At 43.5% G+C, this 21791-nt stretch overlaps 1 protein-coding gene across 2 annotated transcripts in view; it reads left to right on the top strand.

The window, feature by feature from the left end:
* Positions 1 to 21791, top strand: part of GNAS (GNAS complex locus) — a 2418861-nt gene that overhangs the window by 1503372 nt on the left and 893698 nt on the right. For both annotated transcript variants that reach the window (XM_044089970.1, XM_044089971.1), the window contains exon 5: positions 7031 to 7128. In XM_044089970.1, the coding sequence (XP_043945905.1) occupies positions 7031 to 7128 (98 nt within the window). The remainder of the gene's footprint in view (positions 1 to 7030; positions 7129 to 21791) is intronic.

Here is a 21791-nt window from a genome sequence, read left to right as displayed (position 1 = left end):
GCAAGTACATTCCTTGTTCAATATCAGGGCCATTCAACCTGTTCCAGTAGAACAAAGGGGACAGGATTTCTACTCCAGACTGTTCCTGGTGCCCAGAAAAGAAGATTCTTGGTGCCCAGTCTTAGATCTATCAATTCTCAAAATCTTTCTGGGTTGTCCCAAAATTCAAAATGCAAACCCTGCAACAGCTTCTCCCTATGCCAGTCAAGGATGCCTGGGTAGTCACCCTAGACTTAAAAGAAGCCTATCTGCACATTCCCATATGGGAGTCTTGCAGGAAATATTTACGCTTCTATGCACTATCAGTTCTCTGCACTTCCATTTGGCTTACCTACTCTGCCCAGAATATTCACAAAGTGCCTGGCTCCGGCCATTGCATACTGCAGGCAGAGAAATGTCCAAATTTTCCTATACTTGGACAATTGCCTGATTCAGGTGGACAGTCAGGAATTACTACACCTGGCATTTGTAAAAAAACCCCCTATCTTCATTGGGGTACATCATCAATGAAAAGAAATCGCAACTGGTACCCAGTCAAAAAATTGTATTCCTGGGAGTAAACTTGAACACAACTTCCCAGATGGCCTTTCTCACTCCAGAAAAACAGATCTATTTGAGCAACTACTTAAAACACATGGCCACCAAAACCCAGCTATCTGCAAGGAAAGTACTGCAAGCCCTAAGGTGCATGGCCTCATGCAGTCTGGTAATTCCATATGGAAGACTGCATATGAGGAAACTTCAGTGGTACTTAAGTCTGTGGTAACAACATTCTCAGGACCTGGAAACAGTTATTCTGATAATTCCTTGTCTAAGGGCAAACTTCCTTTGGTGGGCAGAAGCATGCAACCACAACAAGGGACTGCCTTTCACTGAACCCCTTGCCACACGAATCCTGACTACTGATGCATCAGACTGTGCATGGGGGGGCTCACATGGCAGGCAAATGCATTCAGGGAAAGTGGAGCCCAGGACAAATTCTCCAGCACATCAATCAAAATGCTCTGACAGCCTTCAAATACCTTATCCTTCCAGGACAGCTGCTGATAAAAACAGACAACACCACAGTTATGTGGTACATAAGCAGGGAGAAACCCATTCTTACCCACTCTGCAGGTTAGCCATGGCTCTGTGGAACACAGCCTTGAGCAACCAAGTGCATCTGCAAGCTCAGTTCCTGCCAGGCAAACAGAATTCACTGGCAGACGACTTGAGCAGAAATCTCCTGGACCCACACAAGTGGAAATTGGAGCCCAACACCTTCAACCCTCTAATCTAGAGGTGGGGAACACTGGAAGTGGACCTCTTTGCCTCCCCCAAGAACCACCAGTTGAGCAGATTTTGCACCAGGAACCCTCACAGCAGGGCCTGGAAAGTAGATGCCTTATCCTTCAAATGGGAAAACCTCTCTATTTATGTCTTTCCCCCTCTGCCCCTCCTCTCAGAAGTACTACTCAAGATCAGACAGGACAGCCCAAGGCCAATTCGTATTGCCCCAGATTGACCACGCCAGCACTGGTACCCACCTCTACAGCATTTCTCAGGGGAGTCCCTACCAGCGACATTCTGGAAGCTGCAGCCTGGAGTTCTGTGCACACCTTCAACAAGCATTACCACTAATCTTTTTTTTTTCTAAATCCAGAGCTGGATTTGCTACAGTAGTCTTAAAAGGCCTGCTAGGCAGCCCTAACTCCTCTTGAATGCCTCTACCCTTCCTCAGCTTTGGGAATCACCCCAAGTGTGATGACTGCAACAGTGAAACACAAAGAACATAATATAGTTGTTTACACTTACCATAAATATAGGTGTTAGTGTATTCACTGTTGCAGTCCTGGTTTCCTTCCCTGTAGCCCCCTTTCTCTGTCCTTTCTCCCTGTCCTCTGTATGGCCATTTTTTATGGCAGGGGTATTTACTTTTTACTGGTGGTGGTCCACACCATATACTAGCTTCCTATTTTGGGGGCTTCTGACATCTGGGGCAAGAAAAACTGATGTAATGGCGTCGGCTGCCTGTTTTATACCCCTGACGACCTGACGTCATGGAAGAAGCGACAGCATCCAACGCAGAAATCACAAGACTCTAGTATTCGGGCTGACTGAGGGCTGCCTGCAGGCAGATAACCCAAGTGTGATGACTGCAACAGTGAATACACTCGAACATCTACATTTATGCTAAGTGTACACAACTGTACTTTCTGGGCATTATAGGTAAAGAAAGGAGCTTGAGAGTTGGATCAGAGAGTCTAAGTAAATGCAATCGAGCTGGATCCTAGACCCATCAGTTGAGGAAGAATGAAAATGGACAATACAGAATGGATAGTTATGGTGAGTATATAACTTATTTTTCCCAGCTGCTTGAGTTATACTGTTTTATAGTGTTGTGACTGTCATGAATCTGGTGTATGTTAGGATTGGATTTGGTGTTCTAAAAGACCAGAATGACAAGACAGGATTATGATCACTTAGAAAATTGGGTAAGACTTATACCTTTTGACAGTTTCTGCATGTTGTTGTTGGTCTTTTGGCTTTTCCCGGTTAGGGGTCGCCACAGCGGAACTCCGGTCCGCTAGGCTCAAATGATAAACCTACCGCCCTAGAAAACAAAAATGGAGAAAAACTAAGGGTAATACTGCTCAATGCCAGAAGTCTAAACCTCAAGATGCACGCCCTCGAAGCCCTCCTCAGTATGGAGAACATTGATGTCTGTGCTGTGACTGAAACCTGGTTCAAGGCTCCTGAGAGCACCCCAGCACTATCAGGTTATACCTCATATCATGCGTTCCGGCCCCAAAATCCGGACCGAACCACAAAAGGAGGGGGAGTATCCATATTCATAAAGGATACCCACACCTCCAGGTTAGTGGCAACGCACGAAGTATCGGAGACCATCCAGGTGCAATTAACCATAGGTAAAACTGCCCTACAGTTTGTAACATGCTACAGACCACCTTCTCAAACTCAGGAAACCCACACAGCCTTCCTGAAGACACTGGAGAGTATGAATGTCTCTCCAAACACCATCATATTGGGTGACTTCAACTACCCAAACATAGACTGGGAAACATTACTCAAGCCCCAACACCCTAGCCAAAAGGTTCCTTGAGTTCATAAACTCAAATGCTATGGAACAACTAGTCACCATTCCCACAAGAGGAGAAAATATACTAGACCTGATCATCACAAACATGGGGACAAAATGCTCCACACCGGAAGTATATCCCTCATTGGTGAGATCAGACCATAAATTAATCTCACTGGAGATCCACATCCCACCCCCACCCCCAGCAAAAAAGACCACAGTGAAGAACTTCTCAAAAGCAAACTTCACACTTCTTAAGACTGGAGTGGTATCTTTCAAGGCCCCGAGCCAGTGGAAACCACAACCCACGCTGCTGAAACCCTTACAAATGCCTTCTACGAGCACCTCCAGGAATGTATGGATCAAGCAATCCCTAATAAAATCAAAACCCTTTCCACCAAAGGCAGGCCGGTCTGGTGGACTCCAGCCATAAACAAACTCTACAACAAGAGGAGAAAGCTACTACATGACAGAGCAAAATCCCTAAATGGGAAGGCATCTCTGATCAATACTAGCAAAAACTACAATCACTCATAAAATCATCCAAGGCCAACTTTGAGAGAAAAATCGCTAATGACACAAAAGACAATCATAAAGCCTTCTTTAGCTATGTTAGAAACCTGGGTGGAAACTCCCAGATATGCTCAGAATTAGTCCAAAATGATAAAAAATCACTGAACCCACAGACATTGCCAACATACTGGCAGACAGGTTCAGTGCAAATTTCTCCCTCCCTCCCCCAAAAGGAGAAATATCTATCCCACCAGAGTCTAGCCTCCCAAACATCTCAGATGCCCAGGTGAGAGCTGCTCTCTCTAAAGCAAAAACACAGCATCAATGGGACCGGACGGTGTCCCCGGCTGTGTGCTACACGAACTCAATGAGGAACTAAACCCACACATAAGGCTGCTGTTTAATCTTAGCCTTACTACAGGATACATTACCCAAAGAATGGCGACGGCAACTGTGGTCCCACTCCACAAAGGCGGTGCTTCTACGGACCCTGGAAATTACCGCCCCATAAGCTTGACGAGCCTTGTCTGCAAAGCTATGGAGAGGATCATAATGGAACTCATAAATAAAGACATTGGGGACCTACAGACACTGGATCCTACCCAATTTGGCTTTGTCAAGGGCAGATCCTGCCTCTTGAACTTGGTTGACTTTTTCGAAACAGTCACTAAGGCCATTGATGAGGGTAAGGCAGTTCACACATCCTACCTTGACCTAGCAAAAGCGTTCGACACAATACCCCACTCGGGCATCATAGAAAAGCTCACCAGCTTAGATGTAAACCCATATATTACAAGATGGGTTGCAAACTGGCTCAAGGACAGAACACACAGGGTTAGAGTTGCTGGTGCCATGTCAGACTCTAAGCCGGTCACGGCGGTGTCCCACAGGGCTCAGTCCTGGGCCCCCTCTTGTTCGGCATTTATTTTTCTGAAGTGCAGGCAAACATAGGGGGATTGTGGCTGACAAAATTTGCAGATGACTGCAAACTGGGCACCATAATTGACACTCCATCAGACACAGACATCCTCCAGAAAGGTCTCATAGAAATGGATAACTGGTGCCAGAGCCATGGCCTTAAGCTAAATGCCAAAAAATGTATGGTCATACCCTTTGGGAAAAACAAGGTAACCCCTAATTACCACATAGGTGGTAATCCATTAAACACGGAAGAAGTTATCAGGGACCTGGGGACCCAAGTTGACAGTAACCTCTCTTTGACACTCACATTGCCAAAGTGGTTAGGAAGACCTTCTACATTGCCCAGCTGATCATGAAGGGATTCACATCCAGATCAGGAGAGGTCATTGTACCCCTGTACTCTTCACTTATCAGACCAATGATTGAGTACAACGCCCCATTCGGAATGTACCTTACCCGACACCTGCAGCAGTTGGAAAGACCCCAAAAGTTCCTCACCAAAAGGATAAAGGGGCTCAAATATATGTCATACGATGCCCGACTGAAGAAACTCCAGCTCTATTCAGTCGCATACCGTCTGCTCAGAGGTGATCTGTGCCTGACATACAAGGCCATGTCCAACCCGGAATTAATGGACATGCTCCACCTCAAAAAATCCAAATCCACCAGAGCCACGAGAGCAAGAGACTTAAACCTCAACACGGATATAAATAGGACGTGCTGGAGGGACAGATTCATCACCCAGAGACTCCCTACACTATGGAACAGAATCCCAGTCCATGTGAGGCAGAGCCCTCACTGACTCTGTTCAAGAGAAATCTTGACAAGTGGATGGGAGATCGTAGGTTTACCCTGGGAATCATCTCTGTATCACTGCTGGACAGAGGCACAGCAAACTAATGGGTATAGTATTCTCATCCTAAGGGGTGGTGAAAGCCACACACACTCTGGCTAGGCTTTTAAATGCCCCAGGGCAGATAGCCTAGTATGAACCTATAATGATTGGCAGTTGGTTTTTATGGTGTCGTTGCCAGCCCGATGCCCAACCTTCAACGAATGCACCCCCATTCAACGCATGTCTTTCAAACGCCCACTCGACCGTGGGGAGGACATGCAGACTCCACACAGAAGGCACTCCCAACCCAAGCCGAGAATCGAACGGGAGAATCTCTTGCTTTGAGGCAACAATGCTACCGATGCACCACCGCAGAAGTCGCTGACAATTTCTGCATGGAAAAACACTAAACTCTTTCGTAAACATCAACAATTATTCATCTTCAAAGCCCCTCCCCCATACTTCACAGCTGTCCAGATTTTTTCATAATGTCCAGATTTTTGCCTCAAAATTTCATTCTGTTCCTCATAAGATTTTTGATTTTCTGGAAAAATCACTGGGATAATCTGAGGAATTAAATTACTAAGTAATGTCATGCATTTCAGTTTCAGACTTCATATCCTTTAGAAAATGAATTTTAATGCATACCATGTTGTTCTAGCAACTTTCTAAGTTTATAAGAGCACGATTTAAAATCTGTCCCTGTTTTTTGGCCCTGTGTTGACCCCATTATGCCAGACTTTGTCCAGATTTCTTGGAATAAGAGGTTGAGAAGTATGCCCTTCCTGAAAGACGGGGGGGGGGGGGGGGTTAAAGGTTTCTATGAAAATATTCTCAAGGGGTTGGCATTTTATCAAGTTATGTTAGATATGGCAATTCCTTGTGGGTCACACTCAAGTACCTCCTGACTAAAGCTTTGGTCACCTCTACAGCGTTAGTGTAACTCATAAGAGATTTGTGCCACAGCCACATGGTTTTTACGAAGCTCTTTCATTATTCGCTATAGTTTGGACATTATTTCTAGACCTTGATTAGCCTTTGGAGCTACTGTCATCAAAGGGATGTTCTAATGGCTAGTATCATGTGGAAGGATTTGCTTGGAACGCTGTCCTTTTGGTTATCAAAGATTGACCACTTCACAGTGACTTACTATAGAGAAAAAAAACGTACTTTCCTTAATGGGTGGTCTTTTAGAATTAAGTCCATTTTCAGTAGCATTTACCACCTAGTCCCCCCGGACTGAGGTGAATAGGACCTTCCGAGGTTTTTTTTTTCTTTCTTGTTGTGTGTGCATGTTTTTTCTGAAGAATGAGAGAGGATACATGATGGGCTTCAGAGGAGGGGGAAAGCTGCTTGAGAAAGCTTTATTGCCTGAGCAGTCTTTGCTTGCAGCAAATTGTCTTTCTGGTTGCCAAACGTGGACCCTCATTGTATAGATAAATTGTTAGAGTAAGTACATAACTTTTATTTCTTAAACCTGCCATTTGGTTTATAGATAATCTGTCATTTTGGCAGTTGGGTGTAGTATTTTTTAATGAAATGTATGCAATAGGAAATACATTAACATCTAAAAATAGTCATGCTTGTACTGGATTTTTTTGGTCATGTGTACTATAATTTTAGTCAGGTTTTTCATTTTTTTTTTATCCACTTTGTGTTCTTTTTTTTGTTTTTTTTTAAAGGAATTCTATGAACACACGAAAACCCTTTGGCACGATGAAGGTGTAAGAGCGTGTTATGAAAGATCTAATGAATATCAGTTGATTGACTGTGCACAGTAGTAAGTAATTGAGTTTAAGGATTTTAAAAGTTTGATATTTAATATACTTAGGACTTGACATTTTGAATATGTAGTTTTTTCAGATATTCCTTTGAGTAGAAATGTGGTTGTAATTAAATGTATATTGATTGATACTTTTTTGGTTTATATAGCCACCACGCGATTGACATGGTTACTTTGCCTTCACAAACTGTTTTTTCCATCTTCTATTTCATTGCCTCAGTTACACATTCAAGTAGTGGCATTTCTTGTCTTACTGCATTAGCAAAATGAGTCATGGTTAACTCTGTGCATGTCTTAAACAATAGCTGTGTTGCTTTCCTGGGTCAGAGAAAGATTACCCTGTAAATAGGAAGTGAGAGTTAAAGGAACAGATTCCACATTGAATTTGGCAAGTAAACAGTGAATAAATAAGCCTACAGTTTTTTTTTCCTGATGTGTCAACAGTTTCAGATTTGGGTCTTGAGGTGGTGAGCGCACAGCCTGTGATATTACCTGGATGACCATGGTGAATGATGCATGCAAGCCTTCATCATTTTTATTACTAGAGTTTGTCTTTTGTCTGTTGTGATGGCCAGGAAGTGGAGCCAGACTTTAATTAGGAAGATGTTAGGGTATGTATCTGTGTTCACAGCGCTTAGCCTTGTTGGTTTAAATTGAGCTTTTCTCCTCCTCTTGCGAATGTCTGCTACTGCTGTCAGCCCTTGTAGTTTGTCAGTTTTATTGTAAGTAAAATATGGAGGAGAGAATGTAATTTCTCCATTACAAATTCATTGAAACAGGTCTTGACAAACAGAATGGGTTGCTTGCTGTTTATACCTTTTCTGTACTATAATGGTTTATTAAATTGTTTGATCGCTTAAGCTTTAGCTTTTATTGTACCATTATTAAAGCTACTGCAGAGCTTAATAGGATCTTTCTTTAAAAAAAAAGGCAGGAATTGAATAATTTGTGAAATATTGCTTAGGTTATATGATATATAGCAGTGTATGTGAAGTATAATGTTATGTTTGATTACTTTTATATGAATGTAAATTTGACTATGTCAGAAGTGATAATTCAATAAAGGTGTTTGGAAAAAAAAATATTCCATAGATTTAATTTGTGTACATCCTAGTATGTTGTTTTGATCTGTTAGTTTATTTCTTTAATATACTTCATGTTAAATTCCAATGTCAGGTAGTTGCCCACTGCTTATTTTGTTTGAGGCAATAGCATATCAGCTCCTTGAAGTGTTGCCAGAAGTTTAACATTGGCATGATCATCATTTCAGGAAGTGTATAAAGTGCTGGCTGTGAAGGAAACACCTTTAGTTAATAGGTAGACCAAGCATTTGGCTTTGGTTTTTCAAGAAAAGGACAGAAAATAAAAAAGAAGGGGTTAAGGATGTGTGTATGGTTCATAGGTAGGTACAGGCTATTTGCCCTAAGGCCTATATAAGCCTAGCCAAACTGTTCCCTGGCTTTTGCCACCCAAGAAAATTATTTTCCTGTGCCCCTGTCAAGCAGAGCCACATAAGTGATCCCCAGGGTGAATTTCCCATCTGCCATCCAATCATCAAGATTTTTCTTGAGTGCTAATGAGCTTTGTTTGATTATAGATAGGTAGTTTGTTCCAGAGTATGGGAAGTGTCTGGGGCAGGAAACTATCCCTCCAGCAAGTTCTGTTTATTGTGGTGACAAGGTTTAGGTCCCTAGATCGTGTAGCTCGGAGGGATTGGGATTTCTTTACATGGAGCATGTCCAACAGCTCTGGGTTTGACATAGTTTTGTATGTTAGGCAGAGATCGCCTCTGAGTAGGCGATATGCGACAGAGTAAAGCTGGAGTTTTTTGAGACGGTCTGCATAGGGCATCTGTTTGAGGCCAGTAATCCTTTTTGTGAGATATTTCTGTGGCCTTTCCAGTTGTAAATGTCTTGTGAGGTACATACCAAAAGGGGTGTTGTATTCTGTAATGGGTCTAATGAGTGATGAGTAGAGGGGAACAATGACCTCTTATTTCCTGGATGAGAAACCTTTTGTGATGGTGTGCCACATAGAAGGATTTCCTGACTACTGTGGCGATGTGATTATCAAAGGAGAGACTACTGTCCACCTGTGTCCCAAGGTCTCATCACACTTTCGGTGTTAAGTAGACTACCGCCTATGTGGTAGTTGATGGGTACAGAGTTTTTACCAAAAGGGATGACAATGCACTTTTTGGCATTGAGCTTGAGGCCATGGCTTTGACACCAGGCATCTGTCTCAGTGAGGCCGTTTTGTAGGATGTCCACATCGTTAGGAGTTTTGATTATGGCTCCTAGTTTGCAGTCATCTGCAAACTTTGTTAGCCAAAGACCTTCTGTGGTGACCTGTATTTTAGAGAAGTAGATACCAAACAGGAGAGAACCTAGGACTGAACCCTGTGTTACTCCACTTGTCACTGGTCTGAAGTTGGATTTAGAGTCTGCTACTTTCACAGTATGGGTTCTGTCAGTGAGCCAGTTGGCAACCCATCTTGTGACATAAGGATTTATACCTAGGTTAGTGAGTTTGTTTAAAATTCCAGAGTGGGGGGTGGTGTTGAAAGCCTTGGTGAGATCTAGATAGGCTGTGTGAACCACCTTACCCTCATCTATGGCTTTTGTGACCACTTCAAAGAAGTCTATCAGGTTTAGGAGACATGATCTGCCTTTTACAAACCCGAACTGGGTCGGGTCCAAAGTTTGGAGATTACCAATGTCATTGGTTATAAGTTCCATAATGATATGCTCCATAGCCTTGCAGACCAGGCTTGTCAGACTAATGGGGCAGTAGTTCCCAGGGTCCGTGGTGGCCCCCCCCCCCCTTTGTGGAGTGGGATAACCACTGCTGTGTGATATTCAGTGGGCACAAAGTCTGAGGTGAGGCTATGATTGAACTTGGTACTTAGGTGGGGTGCCAGTTCATTCTGTAGTTCATGTAGAACGCAGCCTGGGATGTTGTCAGGTCCCATGGATGCTATGTTCTTGGCTTTGGAGAGTGTTTTTTTCCCTGTGCAACCATGATTACAGGTACTTTGCATTCTTCCAGTATAGAGATGGGCCTTTAGGGGATGAGAGAGGGGTAAAGTTAGCACTGAACCTGTCTGCCAGGATGTTGGCAATATCAATTGGTTCTGTATATTTAGTGCCATTGTGCTGTAACTCAGAGCAGATGTGAGTGTTGCCATTGAGATTCTTGACATAGCTATAGAATGCTTTGTGGTTGTCTTTAGAATCAGTGGCGATTTTGTTTTCATAACTAGCTTTGGAGGATTTTGAGAGATTTCAGCTTCTTACTGCTTCTGACCACGGAGTTCCTCCAATCATGGGATTTTACTCTCTTTTGCAACAGTTTCTTTCTTCTGTTGTAGTTTAATAGCAGGGTACCACCAGATTGGCTTCCCTTTTTTGGAGGATAGCATCTTGGTTCTGTTAGGGATTGCACGATCCATGCACTCGTGTAAGTGCTTATAAAAGTGCAATTGTATAGGATTCAGCAGTCGTATCTCTTATTGTCCATCAGCATGGGTGTCATTAAGTTTGCCACTTCTGTCTTAAGCGTGAAGTTGGCTTTGGAGACATTTTTTTATGGTGGTTTCCCTAATGGGGGTGGGATGTGGATGTCTAGGGTGATTTGCTTGTGGTCTGATCGGACCAACGAGGAATTGACCTCTGGTGTGGAACACCAGTTGCCCATGTTGGTAATGACCAGGTCTAGGATATTGCTGCCCCTGGTGGGGGTGTGGATAAGTTGATCCAAGGCATTGGAATTTATGAATTCCAGAAAACATTGAGCACAAGAGTTGGTACATGAGTAGTTTTCCCAGTTAATGGTGGGGTAGTTGAAATCGCTGATTATTAGGGTGTTAGGTTGTGCCCTAATATTTTCCAGTGTATCAAGAAATGAGGAGTGGGAATCCTGGGGCATGGTGGGGGATCTGTAGCAAGCTACAATTTGCATTGCGGTCTTGCCCAGAGTTAGTTGCACTTGGATAATCTCAGATGCATTATGCTGAGCAACTAGCCCGGAGGTGTGGATATCCTTAATGAATATGGACACGCCTCCGCCTTTAGTGCTTTGGTCCAGGTTAGGTGGCCGAAAGGTGTGGTATGAATTATAGCCTGGTAATGCAGGGGTACTCGCTGGAGCCTTGAACCAGGTCTCTGTCACTGCACAGATGTCTATGTTCTCCATTTTAAGGAGTGCCTCGATTGAGTGCATTTTGAGGTTTAGACTTCTAGCATTAAGTAGCATTACCCTCAGATTTTGCTTGCTTGTGCCTGTTACGGTGTTGAATTTTTCATTTGAATCTTGCCTAATAAAGGCACTATAGGGCTGGCAAGAGCCTTAGCTAGTATCCGGAATCCCAAGGGCGACCGGTGCAGGCCATCTCTGGCAAAGCATTGTGGTTTGTCGATCATGTCATCCTAGGCAGACAGGTACTGGATCCCCTTAGAATGACACCAGAAGCTTAGCCAATTGTTGGTCAATAATTTTGTCCTTGTACTGTGGTGGTATTCTGGGCGATGGCATGATGCTACTCTGGACTAGGGTCATACCTGCCTGGGATACACGATCAGAATGCTCCTCCATGTCTCTTTTCATGTAGTCCAAGGAAGTACGTCTCAGGTCATTCACACCAACATGGACAGTGACTGTCATATTTGTACTTGTTGTGGAGTGACCTGAGTGCATGCGTTGTGGCAGATCCTGGCACCTGACAGGCAGCTGACAGTAACTTTCTCCTTGTTTAGCCTGGTGAGTGGAACATCAGTGTGCCTGACTAGAGTCACCCATGACTAGAGTGTTGGGTACGTTGTTATGCCTTATGGGCTGTGGTTGAGTGGCACACTGAGTTTGTGGGCTGTGTGTCATTTGGGTTGTGTTGGGGGGTGGTGGTTGATTGTGTCTCTGCTTTGGAGGTCCCTGTTGGTTAGATTTTTTTTGAGAGCCTCCGCGAATGTAGGGGTGTATTTTGGTGGTGTAGGTTTTGAGGGACTATGTGTTGAGTGTGGTGTGGTGCAAGTGTTTACCATCTCCTCTAGACTGTCTAGTCCAGTCTTGGTGAAGAGAGCTTTGCTTCCAATTTGGTTATGTAAGTGACCTTTAGTCAATTGGTAAACCAAGCATTTGGCTTTGGTTTTTCAAGAAAAGGACAGAAAATAAAAAGGAAGGGGTTAAGGAACTTTGTATGGGGAGAGGAGGTGAACATTCTGAGCGTCCTCCAACCCTTTGACAGTTTGTTTTACAGTGTGTCAGTAACACCAGGCTGGCATTTTGCTCCATCTTGCTAAATCCTTTTCTATAGGGGATAAGCAAGAAGTTTGTCAGACTCCATTTACCTCATGTTGTATTTCACCAGAGGGTTGAGAGACAGTGAAAGCCATCTGGTGTTGAGGATGATAAATATTTCCACTACAGATGACCTTCTTCTGGTAGTGCTCAAGAGTGTGCTTTTTTCCCCCTGCATTTCTACAGCAGGAGTCTTCCTTCAGTGAAAGTAACTTATCCTTCCCATTGTGGTAACATGATGTCATGGGTATTTCAGTCATTCAAAGCAACAGGACCAGTATAAGCCACGTTTATTAGCTTCTTCCCTCTCTAGCGCCTCGGCCACAGTAAGCCTTCAAGGAGTAAAGTATCAGATACAGAAAACAATATATATAATCACATTAATTAACCAATAAAATAAAATTCATGAAAACCCATTGGTTTAAATAACACTTCTCCAACAACAACTTCTTGAACATTTAAGAGATATAAGAAATAATAAAATAGAGAGCCCTTTAGCTCAACATTTTCATGAACATCATAGTGGCAACAGTGATAGTTTAAAAGCCACTTATTTTACAACAGGTAGCTATTTTTGAATCTGATGTATCTATTGTGGTTAAACTACTTTTAAAAAAGGAAATGGTTTTTATCTTGAAATATGGTACTTTATTACCCAGGGGTTTGAATACAGAATGTTGTTGAAGTGTTATTTAAACCAATGAGTTTTCATGAATTTTATTAATTAATTGTATAATTATTTTATTGGTTAATTAATGTGATTATATATATATTGTTTTCTGTATCTGATACTTTACCCCTTGAAGGCTTACTGTGGCCGAGGCGCTAGAGAGAGAAGAAGCTAATAAACGTGGCTTATACTGGTCCTGTTGTGTTGCTTTGGTGTTCCTGATTTTACATTTTGTTGTTGCTGCCTATTTCAGTCATTCCCCTGCCCCAGCTCTGCCTTTGACTTGTAAGACCGTTTTGTTACGGTAGGTGACATCAGGGATCTGATGTTATCCTAGTCACCATTCATCACATATGGGTCTAGAATCCGATATCGGATCCGAGCCAGCAACACTTGGACAACAGCTTAGCTCAAGCTGCTTCCCTCCCATAATGCTCTGCTACCCTGTAACCCCTCAGATCTCGTTTGCCGCTCTTGAAGTCCGATGCAGTTTACTAGGCTCCTCCTGTGTAGAGAAGTAGGTGATTTTTCTTTGAGGTTTCTTTCTTATCCTTTAGCTCTTTCTGTCAGTATTCTTGATTTTGTTTAGTGTGTCTAGGTTTCCCCTGTTACCCATCTGTTCTACCCCTCTCATTTTTAGTTTAGTTTGGCACGCTTTTTGTTGTAGTCTTGTGTGAACTTTACCCTTCTTAGTGTGTAGTTTTTAGGTGGGTTTCTGTAGTTTGCTCTCTATTTGGGTACTTGTATGGATGGATTTTTCAGTGCTCAACCTTTTTGTCTAGTGTTTCCTGATTTGGTATTGGATTGTGTTTGTCTGGTTATAGATGTCTGACAAGCCTTTGGGATTCAAGGGGCACTCCTCATGCGATCAGAAGATGCCTGCCTCCAACTCTCATGAGGAGTGCCTCTATTGCCTTGGTGCTGGCCACCTGGAGGTTGAATGCGGCATTTGTGCAGCATGCAACACCAGGGCCCTGGTCAGCCATTGGAACAAGCTTCTCAGAGGGATGGTTTCCGGGGGGTGGGGTCCCTTGGTCAAGGAGCCCTCGACTAAGGGCTCTTCTGAGCATGAGAAAAGTTGCTACTTATGCCTCTTCTGGGGAGGGCTCTAGTAAGAAACCTAGGCTGTTGGATCGCAGGTCTCCAGATCTGACTCCAGCTGTAGCAAGGTTGGATCTGAGGTTCTCGGATCCAAAGCTCTCCAGAAAGTCTACGCTCAGATCCAAGGCCAGGCCTCTGGTCCCAGATTTTCGGATCCGAGGGTCTCTGAGTCAACTACTGGATCCAAGACCGATGGATTGAGACCTTCGGTTCTGAGCCAGAGTAGACATGTCATGGATCAGATTCTATCTGATCTGAGAGATTCGAGAGCCCATTCTTCAGATCCCTCTGTTTCCTCAGATCTGATACGGTCAGATCCGAGACCCGTGTCTGATCCTATTGTTGTTGAGGACTTTCCAGTGTATCCTCCGAGAGGGGATCCTTTGTTTACCCCTCCACGCAGGAGCAGTTCCCCGGACCATCTAAGAATGCCCTCTCGGTCCTGTTTCCAGTCTCCAGTAAGATCCTCTATTTCCTCTTGATCCTCCAGGAGCATCCTCCCCTCTTTTTGATTTATCCAAGTCTTTTGGGTTTCTAATACCATGACGGGATTGGGCCCCATTCCTAAGTCAGAGTACGATTAAAGTTCATGAAATTAGTATTATTTCACTCTTTGATGTTAGTCAAAAGTGCTCTTTGCAGTACCCGCAGTGTGCCCATTGACTCCTTCTGCAATTCATACGGTGTTACATGAATTGGTAACATATCTAAATATGATTGTAAATTCTTCTTTATAAGACCAGTTGCTCCTACTATTATTGGAACTGTCTGGGTATCTTTCTTCCACATGGCTCTCGTTTCTGCCTCCAGATCAAGGTATTTTATGACTTTGTGCCTCTCTGTACGAAAGACACTATAGTCACTAGGTGTGGCAATTTCAATGATCAATGCTACATTTGTCTTGTCTTGGATCACTGTGTCCATTTTTCTAGCATCTGTCTTTTGGACTGTTGGTATTGGGTGATCCCATGTGACGTAAACATCATTTTCTATGATTCTCTGTGGCTCACGTTTCCAATGTTGTTCAGCCACTTCGATACCATAATGTTTGCACAGTCTCCAGTGTAACAGTCTTGCCACATTATTGTGCCTTTCAGTATACAGTCCCTCTGCCATTAGAGCATTGCAACCAGCAATAAGGTGTGTAACTGTTTCCAACTCTGTTCTACAAAACCTACATATGTCTGTTTCTCCCACATGTTCAATGGACTTAGTAAACCAACATGTACGCAGCCCACTGTCTTGGGCTGCCAATGTTAACCTTTCATTTCTTGATATAAATTCACCTCTCCTTAACCATTCCTGCGTTCGTTCTTGATCAGCATGAGGCTTTTCCAGAAGTTTTTTCTACTTGCAGCTATATTTGTTTTTTTCCACATTTCTTGCCTTCTCATCTGATCCTTCACCTTATATTCTTTTCTTTTTTAGCACATTCAGTTGCTGCCTGGTTTTTATCCACTTCTGGTTTGATTCCCATTCCTGCTTGACGTCGATATGCTTCTGCTAAATTAAGCAGAGATGTCATCTTAGATTTATTCTCCTCGTGTTTCAAAACTTTCACCACATTTGGATCTTGTGAGGTCAGTAGATGTGTGGAGTCCCACGATTGCAGATCTACTATACATGTAATCAATTTCAAGGAGGCCCATCCCTCCTTCAGAACGGGGGATATATAATCTTGGTATACACTGATTTTTTATAAATCATTTGGTGAGAATGAAGCATCCTTCGTGTTTTGATATCCAATCTATCCAACACTTTCTGGGGCCAGTCACTCCAAAACAAGTTAGGACAGGAAGAGCAAATTGATTTATAGCTTGGATCTTGTTCCTAGGTGTCAATGCTGTTTTCAGGATTAATTTGTCTAAGTACTCCTTACTAAGCTTTATTCGCATTTGTTCATGTTTTATTGCTTCTTTTATATCGCATTCTTGTCCCAAACTGATGTTTTCCTGGTGCTGCAATTTTCCTTTTTTAAAGGTTGCTTTTGCACATTTATCAAGACCAAATGACATTTCGATGTCATCTGAAAAAGTTTTAACCTGCAGCTGTGCTTTCAGTTCCTCATCTGATGAGCTATACAATTTTAAATCATCAACAAAGAGAAGATAAGTCATTAGACTTTGTTGTTTTCTAGAAGCTAAATTGTAGCCATGGCCTAGGCTGTTAAGTAAGCAGGTTAATGGCAAGGCAGAATAACAAGGGTGTCAGTCGCCCTGGAATATCCCCCTTTGAATTTTTATCCCTGGGATAATCTGTCCTTTTATCATGGCTTAATTGCAAAGTGATCTGACACTGTTTCATGGTTACTGTAATGTAATCAATCAGTGCTGGGTGTATCTCTTATACATTTTTAAGCACTCTTTTATCCATGAATGTGGGATACTATCAAATGCATTTTTGTAGTCACTCCATGCCATAATTAGGTTCTTCCCCTTTTTACAATTTTCTACTATATCTTTGTTTAACAACAAATGGTCCTTTGTTCCATATGACTTTCTTTTATTGCCCTTTTGTTCTACTGTCATAAATAAGTTTTCTTCTACATGACTATAAACTCGTCATGGTCAATTCCCGTGTATAGTTTGTATGTTGTCTGAAGACAAGTTATTGGTCTATAATTTTTAGGGTAGCTTGCAGGTTCACTCTTAAGTAAGAGCATTGTTTTTCCTGTTAACCAGTGCGGTGCGTGTTCGGGGTACATATATAAATAGTTCTTACTCATGGCTAAATCTTCGTGCAAAGAAGTTAATACTTTAAGCCAAAAGTTAGGTACTGCATTTGGGCCTGGGGTTTTCCACTTAGAGGCTTTTCCCAACTTTATTTCAGTCTCTCTAGTTATTTCATCCCATTTCATATCCTGTACCTTTAAACTTCTTATTCTCTCTTTTACTACTTCTATCCATTTAGCATCTTTATGTTCCACAGGATCTTCATAAATATTTCTCCAAAATGTATCTACTTCCTCTTTTTTTGGCGTTCTATCTAGTCCTTTTACCTTATTTCCCAGTTCTCTATAAAACTTTTTTGGGTCAGCAATAATTTTATTCTGTGTTTTTCCCTTCTACTTATCTTCGTATCTTCTAAGTCTTTCTGCCTGTTCTGTAATTTTTAGATGTCCTTCAAGAATGCAGCTGCAGTCATAACATATGGGTTGTCCTGCCTCAGGCAGCCCTCGGTCGGCCGGATTCCAAAGTCTGGGTCTGACGTCAGCTGATGTCGCATTCTTCTCTGACGTCAGAGCGGCAGGAGTACATAAGCATCAGCCGACGCCATCTTCTTCAGTCTTTCTTGCCGCGCGGTGCCCAAAGCAGAAGCAGTTCGCAAGTGCCGGTCGGTCAGCTCCTGTATTCTTCGATCCGAAGTCATCAAAAAAGCTAAGTACCCCGTTGGGGACATTTTCTTGCCTCAGCCGATGTCAGAAATTACTGAAAAAGTTAATAATTGTTTGTCTTGTGGTAAACAAATACCTCATAAGGATTTCCATTCTTACTGCCTTCCTTGCCTTGGCCCAGACCACGACGTCTCGGCCTGCGCCGCCTGTGCTCGCTTCAATAAGCGCACTCTCAGGCGCCAGGCGGAGTTCGCTGAAGACTTTTTCAGCGAAAAATACGATTACAAGATGCCGTCGGAATTACCGACATCGCAGACTCCTAAAAACCGTAAAGACCGGGACCGCCATCCTCGGCCCGCGTCTTCCACTGACACCACGCCAAAACCTACCGCGAGTGCCCCGGTTCCATCTGAGGCGGTTATTTCACTGCTCCGAACCGAAGACACCGCATTACCGATACCTCCGATACCGGAGACCACACCGACGCCAGTAATTGATTCTCCTCCGGATACTGTAACCGAGGAAATGCCCGAGACCATTGCTGTGGATAAGGTAACTCCTGCACGTGGAGCTGCTAGGCCTCCCATGTCCATGTCTATCAAGGCCTACACACGTGCTAAGGCAGCCAGCAAGACTAAGCACCTTACTGCAAAAGCCTTGCCTCAGCCTACTCCTGAGACACAAATCATGACCATGGCAGCAGACTTAATCTCCATGATCAGAGGGTCCCAGGCCCATCCTGAGAGGATCCCAGCCTCCTCCTGATAAGAGGCCCAGGGTTGAGCCCACTGACCCTCTCCCTTCAGATGAAGATTCTGAGGCCTCTGGCCACTCCGATAGCCAGGAAGAGCCTTTCCAGACCTACGAGGACTCAGATGCAGAGGACTCCATCCCCTCGGCCTCCCCTCCTGAGGATATTTCTTTTGGGGAAGTTCTGCATTCCATGAGGGAACATTTCCAGTGGCAAGGCCAGGAATTTTCTGATTCCAGAAAGCGCCATTACCTTCCTTAAAAAGCCCCAGCACAGGCCCTTAGCTATCCCTCCTGTACTTGATGTTTTGGATGATTTATACTCTGACTCCAGTGTTACCCCTGATACTCTCCCTCCTGCTCCTGCCAAGCCGGACAGATACTATAGAGTTCCTGAAACACATTCTCACTTCTTTAGGGCCCATGCTGTTGATTTAGAAACTATTTCACAGGGGCGAAAGGGGTTTCAGCTACCACCTCCAAAAATCCTTTGCCTTCCAACAGGGAAGCTAGGTCATTAGAGAGATGGGGGAAGAAGGTTTACACCTCCACTACTTTATCTATGAGAGCTCTCAATTGTCTCTTTCATATGTTTCAATATCAGGATTTCCTGTTAGATGATTTACAGAAAACTTTGGCCTCTTCTGATCCTTTAGATAGGAAGTCTTTGCAGGAGGCTGTACACAACTCTCAGCAAGTTAGCAATCACTTCCTTCAGTGTGGATATGATGCATTGGAAGCTTCATGTAGGGCAGCTATGACAGGGCGGTCATTCAGACATGCATGGTTAAAAGAACAACCTCTACCAGATCATGTTAAGGCAAAACTTCTTGATGCACCCTTGGAAAAGAACAAGCTTTTTGGTGCTAATGCTAAAGATGTATTAAAGACCATTGAGGAAAAAGCCAAGTCAGTTCAGACAGTCAAAGATTTCCTCCAGGTTCAGCCACCCAGATTCAGCAGGAATTGGCCTTCTAAAAACTGGTCCTTTCCTAATACTGAAAGATTTCAAAGGGGTAAAAGCAGGCGTGGCCGAGGAAGAGGACAATACAGAGGTTCCTACAGGGGATGACAATGGCAACCAGCAAACCAAAGAAGTGACCACAGGGGCTTCTCCTGCCCCACAGGGACAATCCCAATGACTTTCCTCTACTTCCGCTTACCAAAGAGCAAACAGAAGCTCCCTTGGGCGGAAAATTATCTCTGTTTTCAGACAATTGGCATAGATTGACAAAGGACAAATGGATTTTGGACATTATAGACCAAGGCTACAGGTTCCACTTTCATACCTTACCAAGGAAACAAGGCATGCCAAACCTACCACAAAACCAGAGGGCAGAGGCTTTCAAGCAAATTTCCCTGCTAACTCAGATCAATGCAATAGAAAAAGTTCCACAACAAGAACAAGGCCAGGGGTTTTACTCAAGACTGTTCCTTGTTCCAAGAAAAGAAACACAATGGAGACCAATACTGGATTTGTCCGCATTAAACACCTTTCTCATAGTACCAAAGTTCAAAATGCTGACCTTACAGCAACTCCTTCCCATGCTGGGCAAGGGGTCTTGGCTGATTACTCTGGACCTCAAGGAGGCATACCTGCATGTCCCTATCAGACACAGTTGCAGAAGATACCTCAGATTTCTTGCAGGGCCAGAGCATTATCAATTCTCAGCATTGCCATTTGGCTTATCTACTGCACCCAGAGTGTTTATAAAATGCCTGGCTTCAGTAATTGCTCATTGCAGGCTCCAGGGGATCCAAATTTACCCGTACCTAGACGACTGCCTCATACAAGCGGACGACAAACTGATTTTGACAAAAAACTTGGATTATGTCATTCAATTGCTACAAGCTCTGGGATACACAGTCAACTTCCAAAAGTCAAGACTGCAGCCATCCCAGCAAATTACTTTCTTAGGAGACAATCTAGACACAACCTCTCAAATGGCTTACCTGACAGAAGACAAGCAAAAGAAGTTAACTCATTATTTCAAAGGTTTGGCAAAGCTCACCCAGATGACTGCAAGGAGATTCCTACAGGCCCTGGGTTACATGGCATCATGCATTCTCCTGGTTCCATTAGCAAGACTACACATGAAAAAGCTTCAATGGTACCTAAAAAGTTTATGGTCTCAACACAGCAACAACCTAGAGACAACCTTACCGCTTATTCCATGCCTACAAAAGGAATTCCTATGGTGGGCCTCGGTAAGCCAGGCAAACACAGGAATGTCATTCAAAAAACCTCAAATAACACAAACTATGACCACAGACGCCTCAGACCTTGGATGGGGGGCGCACATGGAGGGCAGGTGTATTCAAGGACAGTGGTCTCCAAAGGAAACACATCTGCATATCAACCAAAAAGAAATGCTGGCAGTCATGCATGTCATCGAGGCCTTTCGACAACAACTTCAGCAAGGTCACCTGCTAATACGGACAGACAACACCGCTGTCATGTGGTACATAAACAAGCAGGGGGGCACCCATTCTTACCCCCTTTGCAGACTGACAATGAATCTTTGGGAAAAATCACTGAGCTTAAACATACAGTTGCAATCCCAGTTTGTTCCAGACAAAGACAATGTGCTGGCGGACAGCCTAAGCAGGAATTTCTTAGATCCCCACGAATGGAGGTTACATCCAGAAATTTTCATAAGGCTCACCTCGACATGGGACAGGCCAGAAGTAGACCTATTTGCCTCCCACCTCAATCATCAGCTACAAAAGTTCTGTTCAAGGGCATATCATCCACAAGCATGGAAAACAGATGCTCTCTCATTCAACTGGAACTTACTAAAAATTTATGCATTCCCACCTCTGCCACTGATGACCACAGTACTACTAAAGATCAAAGCAGAGAAGCCAAAAGGGATCCTAATAGCTCCAGACTGGCCAAGACAACACTGGTATCCACTACTACGGAGCATATGCCACAACAAAAAATGGGCCCTTCCCCAATGGCCCCATCTTTTGACTCAAAACAACTTCAAGACAGTACATCCCAACATTCAGACGCTCCAGCTAACAGCTTGGGAGATTCCATGAATAACCTCAATCTATCTCTCTCCAAGGAAGTTCAGCGGATATTAACAGAAGCCCGCAGACCATCCACCAGAAAGGTTTATTCAGCAAAATGGAAGAGATTCAGCATTTGGAATACCAGCAAGGGTCATGATGCATCATTATTGAACATCCCACTCATCCTGGAATACTTGGCAGATATGCTACAGAAAGGACTCTCATATTCTTCTATAAAGATACATGCTTCAGCTATTTCAGCTAGATACAACACTGATCCACCTGTGTTCTCACATCCTTTGTTAAGGCAATTTCTTAGAGGAATCAAGAATATCAAGCCACTAAGAAAGGCCCCAGTACCAGCTTGGGACCTCAACTTTGTCCTAGAAAAACTGACTCTACCACCCTTTGAGCCAGCAGCTTCTGTGGACTTACAATTCCTTTCATGGAAGACAGCTTTCCTGTTAGCAATTACCTCAGCAAGAAGGGTTT

Source organism: Protopterus annectens, chromosome 12.part0 (assembly GCF_019279795.1).
Source record: "Protopterus annectens isolate FY-2018-M chromosome 12.part0, PAN1.0, whole genome shotgun sequence".
Lineage (NCBI taxonomy): Eukaryota > Metazoa > Chordata > Ceratodontiformes > Protopteridae > Protopterus > Protopterus annectens.
The sequence above is the reverse complement of the archived record's forward strand: the minus strand, read 5'-3'. Positions and strand labels throughout refer to the sequence as shown.